This window comes from Pieris rapae, chromosome 18 (genome assembly GCF_905147795.1).
Source record: "Pieris rapae chromosome 18, ilPieRapa1.1, whole genome shotgun sequence".
Classification (NCBI taxonomy): Eukaryota; Metazoa; Arthropoda; class Insecta; order Lepidoptera; family Pieridae; genus Pieris; species Pieris rapae.
Genome location: NC_059526.1, coordinates 1,690,834 through 1,709,558, shown reverse-complemented (window position 1 = coordinate 1,709,558; position 18,725 = coordinate 1,690,834). Strand labels below are relative to the sequence as shown.

The 18,725-nt window shown below is 32.4% G+C and overlaps 1 protein-coding gene across 2 annotated transcripts; it reads right to left on the bottom strand.

Moving 5' to 3' along the window:
- Nucleotides 1–4,360: 4,360 nt before the first annotated feature.
- On the bottom strand, nt 4,361–18,508 carry LOC111004306 (sodium- and chloride-dependent GABA transporter 1). 2 transcript variants are annotated; one of them, XM_045632245.1, is made up of 12 exons: nt 18,464–18,508; nt 14,158–14,351; nt 13,277–13,548; nt 10,645–10,746; nt 9,889–10,060; nt 8,960–9,150; nt 8,301–8,481; nt 7,560–7,684; nt 7,088–7,332; nt 6,237–6,440; nt 5,798–5,965; nt 4,361–5,485 (listed from the first exon to the last, which is right to left on the bottom strand). In XM_045632245.1, exons 2-12 carry the CDS (start codon nt 14,223–14,225, stop codon nt 5,393–5,395), a joined length of 1,821 nt encoding a protein of 606 aa, XP_045488201.1. In that variant the 5' UTR covers nt 14,226–14,351; nt 18,464–18,508; the 3' UTR covers nt 4,361–5,392. The 2 variants fall into 2 exon arrangements, with proteins under 2 accessions (XP_045488201.1, XP_022130989.1); XM_022275297.2 differs by lacking the exon at nt 18,464–18,508 and adding an exon at nt 16,620–16,778.
- Nucleotides 18,509–18,725: the final 217 nt, after the last annotated feature.

Sequence of the window (18,725 nt, the reverse complement as noted above, 5' to 3'; positions counted from 1 at the left end):
ATAATGAAGTATGCAAGACGCACAAGAGACAGGACATTAATTTGTTTCTGGAGATTTTTAATTAAAATTCCCGAAGGTTTTCTCGTTAATATTTTAATTGACACGTGAAATTGATAATTTAAATGCTGCTTTATTTGTTTTGTCATAAGAAATATTTTTTTTGCATAGAGATAATAATATCTATGACACTATAATCTTACTTAAGTTTATTTAACTAAGGGTCGTTCATAAATAAAAATATGTAGCAATATACGTATTAGGAAATTTATTAATGTATGTATTGGGAAATTGATATTATGAAAAAAAAATAAGGGCTGTTAATAGAACCCAGGAGAAGCTTACCCTAAGTAATCGAACTATGGATGCCAACCGCAGGTGCGTTACCAGCCTTTTAATTATACGATTCTTATCAGATTTCATGGAATTGGAAGGAATGCGCATTGTTTATTTCTGTCTGGATCGTGTAGTGTTGACCTCAAGGTCACACGATAACTCGTTATCATTTTCTATTAATTTCTATTTGTCCCTTTAATTAGATGTAATTAATTTAATTATATCGGTAATAATAATGCGGGGGTTCCTCAAAACTGAATTGTGTCGAATTAAAAACCTTTTTTTAAAGAAAAGGTTATTGATACATCTTAAGGCCTCCTGCCCGTTTGCCCCCTGTTCTATAAAAAAAAATAGACAACTGCTATCTACATAGGCCGGCAACGCACTTGCGAGCAATGTAAGTGTCCATGTGCGGCGGTATCACTTAGCATCAGGTGAGCCTCCTGCCCATTTGCCTCTTATTCCGTTAAATAAAACAGTTACGAAGACATAAAATTAAATAATGGAACAAACCAAAAGGGTAAACTTCTGTTTCTCTTTTTTGAAACATTCGACGATCGCGCTCTCTAATAAGCCAGTGTTTTCCAACCTATTTATGCAAAGGTGGGGGGAACTTAGCCATTAATGCTTTAATTTCAAACGCATTGTAAATACTTGTGTGTTGGAAACAAATATAAATATTGTTTTATTGTGATACTAAAACTTACGTACCTACACTTGCCGCACGTTTGCCGCACGTTTGCCGCAAGTTTGCGGTGCCCACACGCTTTTACCTTCCTTTGTTAAATATAAGTGATATTGAAAAAAGAAGGACAGGCCTATTTTGTATTCTAAAGCGCTTCTTATGACCATATTGAGGTGCGATGAATTACAATAAATGTCGCCAAGGTCAGTCATTTTAACAGCCGAATGAAATGCCGGGCCACCCACGATTTATATCTGGTTTCATGTGTGGATCTGGCTTCGGGTAACCCTGAAAAGTCATACCAAGAATAAATGTTAAAGTTCTTCTTATTTCTCATAAATGCGATGTATTACGGAATAAATTCGACTTAGGCATCTTCAAGACAAGAGCGTACCAATTTTTAAAAGGCTGGCAAGGCACTCGCGGGCCGTAGTGTCCATGGGCGAGTATCACTTACCATCAGATATCCAGCCATCCCTCGTTAAATGAAATTCTTATGAAAATCACTACTAATCGGTTATATTAAGGCAATTCTGCAGTTGAACGAAAATATAGCAACAGTCAGTCAGGAATTTAACTTCTGAAAGCCACAAATCGCTTATGTTTTGGCGACTTATAACGATATACGAAAACAAGTATTTGCACGTTAATTAATATAGAAAAAATTTCAAAACCCAAGATTTATTTCCGTAACATTATTCTTAAAATCATCAAAACAAAACCGTATTGGTAAAAGTAAATCTTTCAATTCCTGCCTTAAACCCGATAATTTAATTATATTTAAACATACGGCAAGTACATGTTAAAGTGCACAAGGCAATCGACATTAATGGCTGATTACATCACCAATTGTTGACAATGGATTACTTAAACACGCTAAAACGTCCGAAAAGTGTTAATTTCTACAACATACTATTATGTCACAATTCATTTTCAATTCAACTGTTAAACGAAACTCTTACTTTTCAATGTAAGAATTTGATTTTGGGACATGGAGTTCAAGAGTACAGGCGCTAATTAAAGATTAAGCCTGGTACAGAGTACGGTTGACCTCTGGTGCTTTCCTTGCACAACGAATAAGTATCGGCATATATCGAGATACTGGTTATATTATTATTATGTAGATTAAGGGCCTGTTTCACAATGTATGGATAAAGTACCAAATAGCTATGCAACACATAAAGCATTCGATAGATAAAATTTCCGAATAAGATTCGCATTTCATGACGTATAGCGCTATCTGACAGTCTTGAAACGCAAAAATACTGTTTAGCCTACCAATAAGTAATAAATAGCTTATTTGGAAGTTATCTGGACATTGTGAAAGAGACCCTAAGAATATTGTCAATTGTCTATATTTATATTTTCTTTGATATGCCGTCAGTTCCTAAGGACCTACTTACCCATTTTACCAGAGACCATGACTACTTGTAAAAGTCCTTACATACCTGTTTTGCTAGCTCGCTCATAATATTTAACATACAGCCCTGTATGTCACGGCTATTGTTAGCCGCAGTAATTATATCATAATTTAAGAGATTACAATATAATGACTTACTTTTTGAAGAGTTAGATAAATCATAAAAGTATACGCCGCTTCGTAATATTATGCGATACTGAGATCTATTAGAAGAAAGCTCAAATAATCGCAATCTAATACTGGAGTATCACCATGCACCGGATTCTGACAAACTGGCTACAGTGATTCGAAACGATATCTGCAGAGAGTCCGAAAAAACGCTGCCAGGAGTAAACCCGCTAGTGACAAAGCGACTTCTTAGCCCCAACAAAATTAATCTCAAAATAATAGTAATTGGTTCACTTATTATTTGTGTATTCTTAATAAACATCTCTTTGTCCTTGGCGCAACAGACGTTTTAGCGCAGAGGAATCAGTTACCCACGTAGTTATGGAATGCGTGGCTTCCCATCGAACTTAAATACAATACCGAACTGTGAGGTCGTTAATCCTGCGAAGTGGTCAGGACTCTTCTAAGCTTGTGGAACCTGGCTAGGTTTAATAAGCCATGACGCACAACGGACCAAGTTGAAGTGCGAAAACTAAGTTTACACAACATACATACTTCAAATAATGTATGCTAATATATTTGTAGCACGTGTTTCCTATATAACATACAACATATAATACTCCTCGACATTAGCCACTGGGGCTTTCTGGCCAGTCAGTGATTCGACGGGTGAAGGATTTTGGATCCGAGGTACATCATCATTTCTGGAACAACTAACAAAGTTAATATTTAAATTAAGAACCCTTATGAAGTTTTAAAAGGAAAGTCTAACACAAATGTAAAGACAGTTTTATTCTGTTAAAATCTTCTTTATCAGTCAGTCTTCATTACTGAAAGTCATGCCTGTCTTGAAAAGTCCTAACCTTGAGTTTCTGCTTCCACAAGAATGTTGAGACCCATATTTGTCTTTGTTTGGTCACCCTGACCCTGTGACCCTGACACGATCGACTCTGACTTCACCTACATCACTTCTCTTCCCACTTCCTTCTCACCATTAAGAGCATTGAGGCTATTCGGTTCTCTCCTGGCAATGTGGCCAACGTAGCTTAGCACCCGTTTGTTAATGATAGTTGACAGTCATCTGGTGTTCTTCAGTGGGTTGAGACTTATTCCTTCATTTTTTTACAGGCTATTTGCAATGGTTTGATTGACTGCCCTGACTTGTTATCGCTTTTGCTAATTAGGACCCTTTAATCACACAATACAAGGCAAATCCAATTATTCGAAATTCCTCGTTCTAAGACCAACTATTTACGAAACTCGGTTATGTACCGTATACCTAGAGATTACAACATAAATTACCAGCAAATCGATATATTTAATGTGACTAAAAATTTCTTAAATTAAAAAAAAAACTCATTTATCTTTTACTAATAATGGCTTTGTTTGTTCCTTCATATTAAATATATATTTTAGTCTACCAATCAATCAATCTTAGAACTGTGCTTTGTAAAACTGTGCTTTATGTTTCTGTTTCAATGTGTATTCTGATCAGAACTCGGATCCGTACAAAAGTATGGCAAATACGAAAGTTCTGAAGAGCCGCCTCTTGATAGTATCCAGTTAAAATAATGACTATATAGAGTTCAGGTAGCAGCTAGCCTTGAAGAATGCTTCATGATGAGAATTTTAAAGATTTGGAAGTCAAAATGAAACAATTAAATTACCTTTGGAAACATTTAATGGAATGATTACTCATTATATCTAAATAAACATTTTTCACATTCTGTATTAAATTTTATTATTTGAAACAACATAAAATATTAATGATCTAATTACTAATATCTCAAATTTATTTACTAATTATTAACTGAGTTATTAGTAATTATGACATTGGTTATTTATGGTGTTTATATAACACGATTTAAATATTGTTTTATAAAGATTACAGGTTATAATATTTTAATAATTTTTGTAAATTTAACTATTTTTTGTAAATAATTTGCATACGTGATAAATAGGTTTATATGAAAAACGCCATACAACTACGAATGTTCACTAGTTATAAGAATTGACGTGTAAATAGAATAATTATTAATAGTAATTATTATGAAAATCTACTAACATTAATCTTTTGAACTCCACACATATTTTGGCACATTACATTAATAAGGTCGAAAAATAACGACTATAGACGTATTTTAGGCCATCAGCTACAGTATAGTGAATTAGTAAGACATTTTTGTAAATACTTCAAAGATTTGGTCTCTCACAGAACACAACTTCATATTACTTATGATAAATGCATTAATAAACTAAACTCAACTTAACTATTAAAGCTAAACCAAAACTCTTACTTAACGATATGTGATTCTTAATAAAAATATACAAATAACTCAAAATACACAATCTAAAATGTTATAAACTCTTTGGTAATGCTATGGAAATATTTTGTTAGAATACACCGATACACGATTACACATTCCTATAATAAACACTTATTAATAAAAACTAAAACAACTGTTTTAACTAAATCACTTCTATATCATGAGATTAAAACAGTTTTGAAATAGTTTTTATAAATAAGAGGGTTTTTAAAACCACTATTAAAAATCGAAATATACTAGTAATAAAAGTGATTACGCATTCTAAAACTACAAGCTACACATAAAAAAACACTTAAAGCATCCTAAATGGAAGACAATAACTATAATATATAGATTAACTATTTGAAACCCGTTTTAACTAACTTACTTGTAAATATAGTAGAACATGAACGCGTCGCGACGCTCCCAAAACGTAATAATTACATAATTAATTGACTAATAAGTAATATAAGTAAATAATGGTTATATGGTAATATGGCACGTTTAAATTGTGCGTTTGTCTTGTTCATCTAATTCCATTTAGGCCTTGCCGTGCTTGGCTATCTCCTCAGCCTGCATCTTTGTCCGTAAGGCAGGTACGTCTTCGGGGATTCGAACGATCGTATGGAATTTCTATAAAAACATTACTTTATTAAGTATTTTTCTTAATTAATAACTTATAAAGGGGCAAGATATTTTGCGTTCACTTTTAATTTGTAATTGTCGACTGTGAGTAACACACGTTAAAACATTACTATTAAATTACAAAAAGTATTTTTCGTAAGTAATAAGTTATAAAGGGGTAAATTTTTTTGCGTCAGATTCACCTTTAATATGATAATCGACTGTGAGTAACACATGTTGAAACATTACTATTGAATTCGAATGACAAAAATTTGTTTAATTAATAACTTATAAATAGGCAGACATTTTTTGGTGTCCTACCTCCATTGGTGTCCCTGGAGTGACTCGCCACAGATAAATCATGTACCCAGGGATGCACAGCATAGACGATAGAGCAGTGAACCAACCGAAGGCATGAGACCACCAGGGATACTCATAGTTCATGTACTTAATCGGAGTCCATTGTACCAAGTTGAATATAAACACGCTCTGGAATAAGATTTTGTTTATTTCCTTTTTGTAATTAAAATACCAAATCGTTAATGTTTATAAATTAACATGATATTTTTCGTGGAACACTTCAATTCGGGGAAGTATAGTTTATATATTGTAAAATTACAAAAACACTACATAACAATGGCTGTAGACGGGTGAGTTTATCGCTATACACTTAGTGCTTTTGGTAAACCAAGACATTAATGTCAAAATGTTTTAAACAGAATTGGTTCCCGTGGCATGCCATTTTAAAATAATCACTTACAATACATATAGCAGGTGTAAATCCGACCCAGCAGAACTTCCACCAGATAGTTGGGTAGTAGCCAATCATCTCTTTGATACCATCGTAGAACCGGTTCACTCCAAACGCCCAGGAGATCGACACACACTCGAAAAAGATCAGGAACAATAAGCAGAAGCCAGATACAGCATAGGAGTCCAGAATTTGGAAGACATACATACCACCCTGTTATGAAATAAGGGTATTAAATATGCAGTCTCGTAAGCGTTTTATCTTAAGAACAGTGCAGGTTCTTTATAAAAGATTATGTTATATCCTAAAACGAAATATGTATGCTTAGCCCTAAACTTTTAACTATTATTTCAATATAAACCAGTGTTTCTAAAACTCTGTCAAAAACTTTCGTTAATGTTGTGAAAATGTAATTTCTGGGTTAGATTCGTAGTAGTTTCTTCCCAAAACCTATCATTTAAGTTTCTTAAGTAAACAAATTACAAATAATATTGATGTTACTTAGCGAGAGGGCCCAATAATTTTTAAAGTTGTAGTACCTTGAATCATTAGTGATGCAAGGTACTATAACTTTAAAAAACACTTTCAAATACAGTTTTCTAACATACAAATAACTCAAAATACACAATCTAAAATGTTATACATCGATACACGATTATACATTCTTATTAATAAAAACTAAAGCATCTGTTTTAACTAAATCACTTCTATATCAAGAGACATTAAAACAGTTTTGAAATAGTTTTTATAAATAAGAGGGTTTTTAAAACCACTTTTAAAAATCGTAATATACTACTAATCAAATTGATTAAGTAAGAATTACTTTTTAAGATAATATTATCATAAAAACGTTTTCTTACCTCCGAAATACAAGACAACCCAACCAAATATGATATGACACACGTAATAGCGATGAAAATCTCCTTCCTCCTTCTGAGTAGTTTCGGCCATTCGTCGATCACAGCTGTGATGAAGCCTTCCATGGTGCAGAATTGACTGTCCAGACCGATGAGGAGCAGCATGAAGAAGAACAGGCATGACCACAATGGGGCTCCGGGTAGTTGGAGTACGGCCGATGGATATGCTAAGAAAGCTAATCCAGGTCCTGATAGAAAAATAATAATTACGTATTAATTATAAAAATTATTAAATTATTACTCAGGATACATCAGAAAGCCTTTGTAATAAATCGAGTCAAATCCTTGTTTTATTTATGCCTCAAAAGCATAAGCCCCAAACTTGATTGTAGGAGCACCTTAGTAAATAAATGTCATTAGAAACGCAAGTAAAATGCGTCTATACGCATATTACCTGGTGAATATATGTGCATACCTGATGCAGCCACTTCAGCCACCGGTCTCTGCTGTTCGTGAGCCATGAATCCAACTACAGAGAAGATCACGAAACCAGCAAACATAGATGTACTAGAGTTCACTGTACAGACTATCAGGGCATCTCTGAAATTTAAGAAATTGTCAAAGTATAAACGATATAAAGATATAAGAATCAATCTCCTTCGTATTTTCTCCATCTACACGACACTGGCGAAGTACCTTGTGCCCAATTGGCACAAATTAAAGCTATTAAAAAAAATATATAAGACTTTAACAATTCTTTAACAGTTATTCTAATGTTAGAGAAACACATGACAATTTGTAACTTAAATTTTTTGTGTTATAAAATGTTTGATTTTATGTCCAAGAAAGGTTGATTAAAAAAAAACAAAACAACAGATATTTTTTATAAACAATAAAATAGTCTTAATTGCTCTTAAAAAGTGTTCATCATAGGAAAACCACAATAAGATGAAATCAGCCCATCAATCATGCATAAAACGATCTAATAAACCTTATTTAGTTTATATGAATAAAAGCCAAGAGCGAATTCAGGGCGATTAATAGGCGAGAACTTTAAATAAAATAATTGTATGTATTCTTTTTCCGGCTAATAACAGTTCTGTATAATAAATGTGCTGTTATTTAAACGAAATGTGGATAACTAAATGTTATTATTATTAGTGTCTGTTACATTGTCTATTATATATATATATTGACTTAATGCCATATTACTTACTTATAAACGTTGTTAGTAAACTTGTTGTAACTTCCAAGTGCAACAAGAGTTCCCAGACCCAAACCATACGAGAAAAAGATTTGAGTGACCGCGTCGATCCATACTTCAGACTCGAATAACTTTGACATGTTCGGCATTATGTAGAACTTTATTCCCTCCATTGCGCCGGGAAGAGTTATTCCTGTGAAATCGTTAAAATTTAAAATACTAAGCGGCTTTTAATTATAGGTAGAGGTATTTCACCGGTGGTCGCTAGGTATCAAAATCGCAAGCAAAGGGCTAAATGAATAATTATGGATTGAACAGTCCACACCACAATAGAATTACTTGTTAAATTGATTGTAAATTACAACATATAAATTTCGCCAATGAGTCATGTGATTGATGCTAGAGTTTTTGTCTAAGATATTTAAGGGGTTAGGCGCTGTATGCTGAAATACAGGTTCACACCTACTTCAGCGTCAGATAAACCTGACTACATAATTTTGTTTATAACTAGAGCAATTAGATATAAGTTTTTCTTGTAAAACAAACTTGAAATAAATTATTATTAATATAGTATACCAGGAATATATATGCCACATGATTAAGAGGTTCTAGAACACTCGATATCGGGCATTACCAATACCGTAATATAGATGAACCCACATGGATCGTACCTCTAATAAGCAATACAGTTAGCAAGAAGTACGGGAACAGCGCTGTGAAGTAGACGACTTTTCCAGTCCAGCGCACTCCCTTCCAAATGCAGAAGTAGCACAGGATCCAGACCAGAAGAAGTGTACCAGCCAACTCCCAACGGATGTTACCAATGTGTTCTATGCCGCTCGAGATTTGTAGAGCTCGTCGTCTATTAATTAAATATTATTTATATTCAATTGTTTTAGATACATAGTGTCCTTATATGTAAGTATGCATTTTATGACACAAATTGGACACAAATCTAATATGAAACAGCGTAGTGCTACATGGTGGCACCCACAGCCGTAAAAGATCTCTTGGTAGATTTATATAAATATATAATATAATAGCCTTTTTATCGGACATAACATTATTATTATTCTTTTCTTTCTCTTGGTAGATAGGCAATCTTAAATGATTTAAATAAATGTTTATACTTTTTTACAGTCATTACGGCACATCTTTTAATATTGGCTGAATAGCAGATTAACAACATTTTCAATTGTATTATAATGATGTTTTTAAACTAAAGGGACAAGAGCATTTGTTTTTCTTTAGCTTTAGCTTATATAAAAAAGAACACGTATAATGCACATTCATTGTCAAGGCAGCTCTCAAATGCCTTGAAAGTTTGCTCTATCAACGGTTACAATGCTTATAATTTTATTAGTAAAGCATCTTGATCCTTATAGAAGAGTTACAGAGTGGTTTTCGAATAGCACTTTATAAATAAATCTATATTCTATATACATTTGTCTCCTTATACAGGCACGTGTTTCTTTAAGAGAGCAACTAGTTAATTAAATTAATAGATTTGACATTTAGCTATCTAAGTAATATAAGGAAATATCTAATAGATAAAATGTAAGTTTCAACCTATTACAAATTAAATAACTATAAAACATACTCCCAGAATTCCTTGACAGGATCAGAAAGGAGGGCCTTGCTGATATTCTTTCCGTTCAGGGTACAATACGTGGTCATATCCATTGAGGACCAGCAAGTTAAGTTCTTACGGTCGTATGGATTAACGCAGGTATCTGTGTTCCAGTAATTGTCGCAGTCACGCCATGGTACGTCTGAAAAAAGTTTTGTTAATAACCAATAATTTTTTCCAATGTTAACTGCATTCATGGCTAAGTATTAATCGCACATGGTGGACCTGAAGGTCCATTCCTGTGGGGCTATTATTTCGAGTTGGTAGCCAGGTAGCCTTGACAGCAGATATATACCTCTTGTACCATTGGATAATGTAATGCAATCAATAACATTAAATAATTATAAAACCTGATCTATTTATATCGTTGCCGTGATAAATTGTTAGATCTTACAGATCTAAAGTGAATTGCAAAATTTTAATTACATTTGATAAACCAATCACAATAATTTGTATTTGTTTATACTATAATAACTCGTATGTATTAAAAATACATTGAATACCCATTGACAAACTTTACAAGAGGAGTTATAGGAAATATCGTTTTAGTATTGGCATCCCAAATAAAACAATATCATAACGACATATTCATTCTATGATAAATTTAAAGATCTGACATTCTGAATTATTTAATTTTAGTAAATAAGATGGATTTTCTTGAATCTTTACTAATATATATGTTTAGTGTTTCTATTTTATTTCAACATAAACTTTACAGAGACTTACCAGAGCGCATAGACATGAAGAAGTAGAAGATGGCCCATGCTAAAATCACGATGTAATAAACGTTCATCCAACAGGACATGACAGCCGCGGCGTATCCGATTCCTGAAAATTATCCGTTATATATAAAAGGGACAAAATTTCATGATGGGACCGAAATAAAATGCGAAATTCCATAATTTACACCTTGACTATAGACAATCACATTTTAATACACTTATTCCTACCCTTTATTTAGTTAAAAGGTGGGGAAAAGTGTTAAAGGCCAGCAACGCATTTGCAAGCTTCGTAGTGTCACAGGTGTTTAAGTGATATAATACGTGTTAAAGCATTAGGTTATCTGAGGCAAGTTTATGTGAAACTGTGCGGGTTTCTTATCTAGACTTCCTTGAAAAATCTTCTATATAACATAATAATAATATTTCATTTTATTAAGTAATTACTCAAATCACGAGGCGGATCACGCTAACTATTATTAAATATTAATAATTTATGTGAACCATAATTGGCCAACATATAAAATTATTAAAAAGTTGAGCATTTTATTTTGAATTTGTTATATACAAAACCTAACACATAAACGCAACGCAATTTTTCTTCAACATAACAATGATTTTCCTGTAAGCATTGTCACAAACATGACAAAGGCATAATTTTCAACGATAAGGCTTTGAAGAAATTGTAGCTTGTCGGAAATTATTTTGAGAATATATTATAAGAGTTGAAATATTGTAATTATACATATATTCATATTTTAATAACTTATTCAGAATCTTATTTTGTTTAATTTAATACTAAGTCATTATTTATAGAGGTATAATTCAACATGTTCCTATGTTAAAAACAAATCAAAACACATTAAAGAAAATATTAACGAATCTTATTGTATTATTAAATTAAATTTTAATTATTGTAGCTTTATTAGTCTTATTGTAATACAAATGAAATTTCACTCTAGAATTTTACATATCTTACTTATTTCAGATTATATCTATACGGTTCGTGCGTCATCGGGGTGCTTTGAATAATAGAGGAATTTATTTTTACTCTATATTAACCAATCACGTACATAAATAAAATATAAGCAAAATAATGAAATGTTAATTCCTATGTAACGAATTCATTTGAGAGAGCGCCTACGTCTGGCTATACTTTCAGGGCGTAAATCGTACGATTTAAAAACGACTTCGACGAGGAAAAACTATCAAGGCCTGAGTGAGCAAAATGCACAGCCTAGACTCGTACAATATCAATATAGTTATAGCTAGTTTGTAAAAATTTGGTTATAAATGCTTTGTAATAGTACAAAAATAAATATTGCAACAATATTATATGTAATGCCTGGGGTACAGTAGTTCAATAACTATTTTATATTAGTAGCCAAAGAAAACGGCGATAATTCGAAGCAGTATGAAACATACTATTAACTCCATGAATTACAGTTCTAGATGCCAGTCCAAGTTCTATTATTCTTATGACCCAATTAAAACCTTCATGTTTTAATTTGGTACAAATATTAATTTACTGGAAACTCATTAAAATGTGTACTATTTTTAACTCGAATAAATTGATATTTGTAGTAATTAAAATATTGCAAGCATATTTATGTAATGAACTATCAGAATTGTTTTGCCTTGTTGAAATTTCGGTCACTGATTACCGTAATGGATTTATGTAAATAGATGGAAAATATATAAAAATTATTGTTTTTATCGTATTACTTATGTTAATATTAAATTTTAATTAAAATCGTACATTGATACACCGTTAATCTAACTGAGATGTCTACATAGTCACCTGGGATATATGTTTTTATGTAGTGTATCAGTATTATATCTTGTTATACAAAATAATATTGCAATGACAGGAATTTTTTTTTTAAACGTATCGAAATAGATAAAAATCACTTTGGACCATACTCGTACATAAGGCATACGTTTTTGAAAGCAAGAAAGAAAGAAGCTTTTAGACATTAACAATGCGTTATTTTCTCGACAAAACTTCAAAATTAAGGTTAAGATTAGAGAGGCTAATTAAGCTTTGTTAAAATTCATGATGTTTTAATGTCTCATGAAAGCTTTTTGCCTTATTATATTTACTGTCTTAAAAACTGTAGTTGTAGCTTCTGCAGTTTTTCACATAAAATGCATAATAGAAATGCAACATCGTCATGTCATACATACATTCTATAACGACAAAACATTAAGATGCTTAAATCGCGGATGGTATCGGTTTGTTAGACAAGGTACCTTTATAGCGTGTGCGAGTATTTAGATTTTAGACAATAAACTATAAATGACTTAACTTATTATTATGACATTTTGTTGATGTTCTTATTACATGACTTATTGAAAATAAATACGAAATTTGCATGCTTATTTTTTATATGACTGATTGTGTGGATTTTAAAAATCTTCGATCTACATGCACCAAAATGTACACTTTCTTGCAAATAAATGATTTATTATTATTGTAATAATCTATTTTTAAACAACAGTTTTCAATGATATTGTCTTTCTAACCTAGTGAGAAGACTGAAAAGTATAGATCTATTCGAATTAGTTTAATCTAGCATAGTACACTACAAATCAATAATTAGCCAGACATATTTTCCAGGGAACAGATTAAGAATTACCTTTAAAAATCGGCGCAATCTTGAACACTCCCAGACCGCCGATCGTAAGCATTTGTCCCATGGCCAGCTCCATGAAGAACATGGGGATACCAGCCAGGAACAATGTGAGGAAGTAGGGAATGAGAAAAGCGCCTCCTCCATTCTTGTAGCAGAGGTATGGGAACCGCCACACATTGCCCAAACCGATAGCCAATCCCACCACAGATAGAATAAAATCTAACTTGCTACCCCATGAACCTCTCTCCGGCAATGCCGATTTCTTTGGTGAGTCGCTAAAAAACAATTAAATCAAGACCAAAGTAAAAATTTACGTAAGTACTTCGTAAATAATTGGATATCAATAATTGTCCCCACACACTTTGAAATCAATTTTCCTTTAGTTTCTTTAATTTATGAATCGATGTATTTATTTTTTTCTTTGTGCTTTGTTCGACACATTAAATCTTGTATTTTATTTTTCTTATGATGCAAAGGTATTCTACGCTCGGCACACTGCAAGCTTTTGTAAATAAATAATTGATAAAAAGGACTTGCGCAGTGTCATAATGGCATTATGGTTATATTTTCCAAAATGATCTTTTTCTTACGTATACTTAAACACTGGCCACTGGTGTAATTCGAAATTCAAATTTGAATCAAAATCAATTTAAAGTATAAATAATAGAATAGAATAGGTAATAGAAATAAATATAGCCTTTGTTACTCAAAGATAATGAAACGAGAAATGAGACTTATAAAGTGGGGTTTTTAGTTTTTGAGTTTATTCGTTTCTTCGTTACAAACATACGAAAACACAAATCTTTAATATGAGTATACATTGCTAAAGATAAACAAATATAACACTAAAATAGTTTTACTAATAAAAAATACAATAAAAATACCTGGATTTGCTTGCTCCCTGAACGCTCAGTTCGATGTCATCACCGAGTCCATCATTTCTTGTGTCCATCTCTAAGCCTTTATCTCTTTTCTTTTCTTTTCACTCTACGTTCACTCTAGCTCTACTATATATTGCAAGTCAAGGGGACTGTATTAACATTGTTTTAAAGTACTTGGACTAGAAATAATATTAATTCTGAAACAATAAAGAAATACATTTACTAGCGGTCCTAAAATCGTTTGTCTTAAATATAAAGTGTACACCCGAGATTCAAACGTAGTAACTCCATGTTGATAGCATATTTAAGTCACTAGACCTATCTTGCTTATATTATATATTCCAATTGTTTGTAGTTTCTGCAAGTGATCTTGTTCAAACACAATTCTACTATGATTTTAAAATCAAATATACAAGAGGTCCTAATATTCTTGGTATTGTAAAATAGGTGCACGAATGAGATTCAAAAGCGCAAACTCAAAGTTTAAAGCATGTCTAAGCCACCAGGCCTATCCAGTCAAACTATGCAGACTTTCTATCTGATCGTATTTACACACGATTCTACTATGATTTTAAAATTAAATTATAAATCCTAAATACATATAAATCCTAAACGTTAACATATTGTCCGTTACCAATATCAGTACAGTATACAGTTTCTAAACTTGACGCTGCCTCATAATGAATATCGATTTCCGCTGAAGCCTTCCCATCATAAATATCTCGATAAGAAAAATGAAGACACCTTCAAGGCTGCCATAATGTTATTATAAGAGCCGTATTCAAAATGATAGCGCGTAAACGTTTGCAAGCAGGGCCCTAGGAAATAAATGCGTGTTTTGAATGTTTTCGCTATACGGTGGTAATAGATATGAAGACAATTTCAATTAAACATCTGTACCTATACTAATCAAATAACATAATTACTAGGTTATATGTATTAGTGTAAGCGTAAAACTTTAGCACATGTTAAACTGTTTATTTTAAACAAAAATATGAGTTTAAATACAAACCAAACCGCCTTCAATTGTTTTGGGTAGTAATAGCAATAAGGCGTTGGTGCCTCGAACCATTAGGGCTTCAGCTTATTAAAAACCGGCCTTTGATCTTTCCTTGATTGACAGCTTACTCGTAAAGTATTAACAAATATTATAGAAAAAATCAAACGAAATCGGAAAGATACTTAAAACGCAGTACCAGAATTTGAACTTCATCAAATATAATAGTTACTAATGCTATTTAAATGTATTGTATAGATTATATTCCAACACACGACACAATTCACAACTCTTTTCTAATTTCGTTTTTTAATACACAAATATTACACGCACTTTCTGTCTACTTTGGTCATATTGCCATTACACACCCGTAATAGTCTTGACAAACTGATAATGGTAGGTAGTGATAGCAGGAAATGTCCGGGACCCGTTGGTCTGATTAAATTAAGACAGTTATGGGTCTCAACATCCTTGTCCTGTGAGAAGTTGGGGATGGAGGTAGCAACGCTTTTCAAGACAGGGTCGACCTCCAGTAATGAAGACAACGAAGAAGATCTATCTATTACGAAGGAAAACGTGAAAAACCGGCATATCTTAGGGTATATATAACAACTTGGCGCTTTTAGAGAGTGCCGGAGAGTTTATTGGTTCTTCTTGACCGTTCTAGACCGTTGATTTGAGAACTGGCAGCAAACTTTAATTTAGAACTGACGTGCTGACATCAAGTGATATTGTGATTTTGACTTTCGCATGACCTCCTAATGATAAAACGTTGCAATGAAAAAAAGATAGAAATATGTCCGCATTCAGTATTGGATTTTTTTAATAGAACAGGGGGCAAACGGTACGATAAATTCAGTATAGTATTCAACTTGGGAGTCGTATTCTTGTGGCAAATATAATTATCGTAATAGAATAACTACTAGCAATCAGTTGAAGATGATCGAAAGATTGATATGCGGGTTTGATTCATTATTCTATTCAACCTGACCTGCTGTTTCATGGTTATAAATACCATTCTGAAAGAGAAGGTTATCATTCTTTTATACATAACTACGGATAGTCGTGGTTTGGTTTAAGAAGTTACACTGAATATCTATTAATATATATTATATTTAGATTCAAATTAATATTTAGTTACGATATCCCCGGTTTATAATCGAGTAACGAATAAATTAACCCAAAGAATAGCAAACGGAAACATTTTGGAAAACTTCGAAGAAGGTAGCCAATAATATGGGAGCACGGACTACCCTCGTTTTACGCAACCATCGCTCGGTACTATAATATTACACGGACTATATATACTAGCCATATAATGTGTTAACATGTTGAATACTAACGTTAAATTTAATTGAATGAACTTCTCAATTTAATTTACACTACCAAGTTTTAAACACACATATATACATTGCATACGTTGCAACACAACAGAAATATCTATACAGATCACCGCTTGATAACCTACCTCAGTTATCTACACACACAACACTATACACATTATCATACACATACACAAACGTCAGCAGAATGGCGGACAGTTCGGCAGATACGTGTTAGTCCGCCACATGCTTGAGCACGAATGATCCTGGTAGACATCACAGGTTACAGGAATACATGTGAACTGCTCAACTGTCAAACGGTAAAAGAATTTATGAGCGTTTTGACCCTCCGGAAGGTGTAACCCGCGGGAGTGCGTTGATGACATTTAGTTCAATTGATCGATAGGACTCAACAGGTATACGGCGCACAAAAGTTCAGAGTACGAATGTTTTACAGCTCTAGATGCTCTACTAAGAACAAAAGCGCGTATGTGATGAGAACGTTATTTCATTCCAGCCATTTTAGTAATTAAATATCCTAAATGTTAAAAATTAAGAACATATCAATTATGATTATGAATAGTAAAGCCAATTAAACTTTGAAGAGTTAAGACCAATATTATATTTTCCAAATATTAACCAAACAGTTTAAATAAAATTTATTTTGAAACTCTTATACGCTATATATAGAAATACTAAGGATAAAGTTGATACCGGATAGCTTATAACGGAAATTGGGCGGGCGGCAAAATGCGTACTAACAGAAAGATCGTATTTGTTGTTGTATTTACGTAGCTTTTTCATTAGTTTTTGTTATATTATTTATTTATTTAAAAAGTACACGAAGGACACATACATACACCTACATTTGCATCAATGACAAGTATGCAAAAATTTAAAGGAAAACATAAATAAAAGAGAAAAGAAATATACTATAAAAAAAGACACAAAAGCTAGATTAAGATATACAAATATGAAATGAAAAAAAAAATATATATTTCTACTTTTGGTGATTGAACAATGGCTGCAGCATCTTACGCCTGAAGAGAATCAACGCATATAAGTACCTAAAACGTCGTTTACTGCAGATAGAGATCTGCTTATAACCAACAATAGTCCTGAGTAGCCGAACAGAACTGATGTATTAAGAAAACACTTTTTTTATGGATTGAAGCTATGTATTGTTATAAATATAGATTTTTTTTACATACTATTAAATTTTTCCCGACGTTTCGCGTGCTTGGTCACGTGACTGAAGACAAAAGGTGTTGAATGTCAATAATTATAAGTTTCTAATAAAACATAGCTTCAATCCATTAAAAAAGTGTTTGTTTAAGAGTTAATTCATTTGATTCAAAACAAAATTTATAAATCTACCAAGTTATTTAATTGTAAATAGACTAAGGGTCTGTTTCACAATGTATGGATAAAGTACCAAATAGCTATGCAACACATAAATTATTCGAAAGATAAAAGTTCCCAATAAGATACTTCGCGTTTCATGGCGAATAGCGCTATGTGACTGTCGTGAAACGCAAAAATACTGTTTATTCTACGAATAAGTAATAAATAGCTTATTTGGAACTTATCCGGAGATTGTGAAACAGACCCTTCATTTAAATAAAAAATAGCATAAGACGAGTTCCTTCTTCAAAGTCTTGACAAAATATCTTAAACGATTTCAGGGTCCATGTTATTGATACCGCATAAATTGCATTCATACGTTTTAATTCCTATAAATGCTTATATTAAAATATAATGCAACCATTTCATACATATCATAAAATTTAAATGCATAGATAACCAAATTAATTATGATGTTAGTATGGAAGTAAATCAAACAATTATCTTAAGATATATATAAATAAAACATTCTAAATACTCTAAAATAATATTTAAAAATTTATAATTAGGCGTGTACATGTAATCACGTATCAAGCTGATTTATAAAATAATATAATTTATTTGAGGTAAAGAAAGCGCTACTCACTTTCCCGCCTATTTTCGTTTCCCGTGACGTCAGCACAGCTAGACCTTAACGTGGGGAATGGACAAAGGGCCATTTCAGCCGAATCCTGGTTCCCGCGCATGTGCACATCCTCCGAAGCCTCAAGGCCAATAAATGCAAAGTTATTGTGTAAATAAAAGCTGTGATGTTCGCTACCGCGAGGAAAGCTCGGTAATTGGGTTTTAGATTTCAGGGTAAGAAATATATTTTTTGTTACGACCTCGCTAAGTAACAATACAAATAT

Excerpts from the sequence above, each read along its gene's own strand:
- LOC111004306 (XM_045632245.1), bottom strand. The coding sequence starts at position 14,225 with ATGGACACAAGAAATGATGGACTCGGTGATGACATCGAACTGAGCGTT. Across the intron at positions 13,549-14,157 it reads CAGGGAGCAAGCAAATCCAG|CGACTCACCAAAGAAATCGG; the intron begins GTATTTTTATTG and ends ATTGTTTTTTAG. Across the intron at positions 6,441-7,087 it reads GGTTGTCTTGTATTTCGGAG|GGTGGTATGTATGTCTTCCA; the intron begins GTAAGAAAACGT and ends ATTTCATAACAG.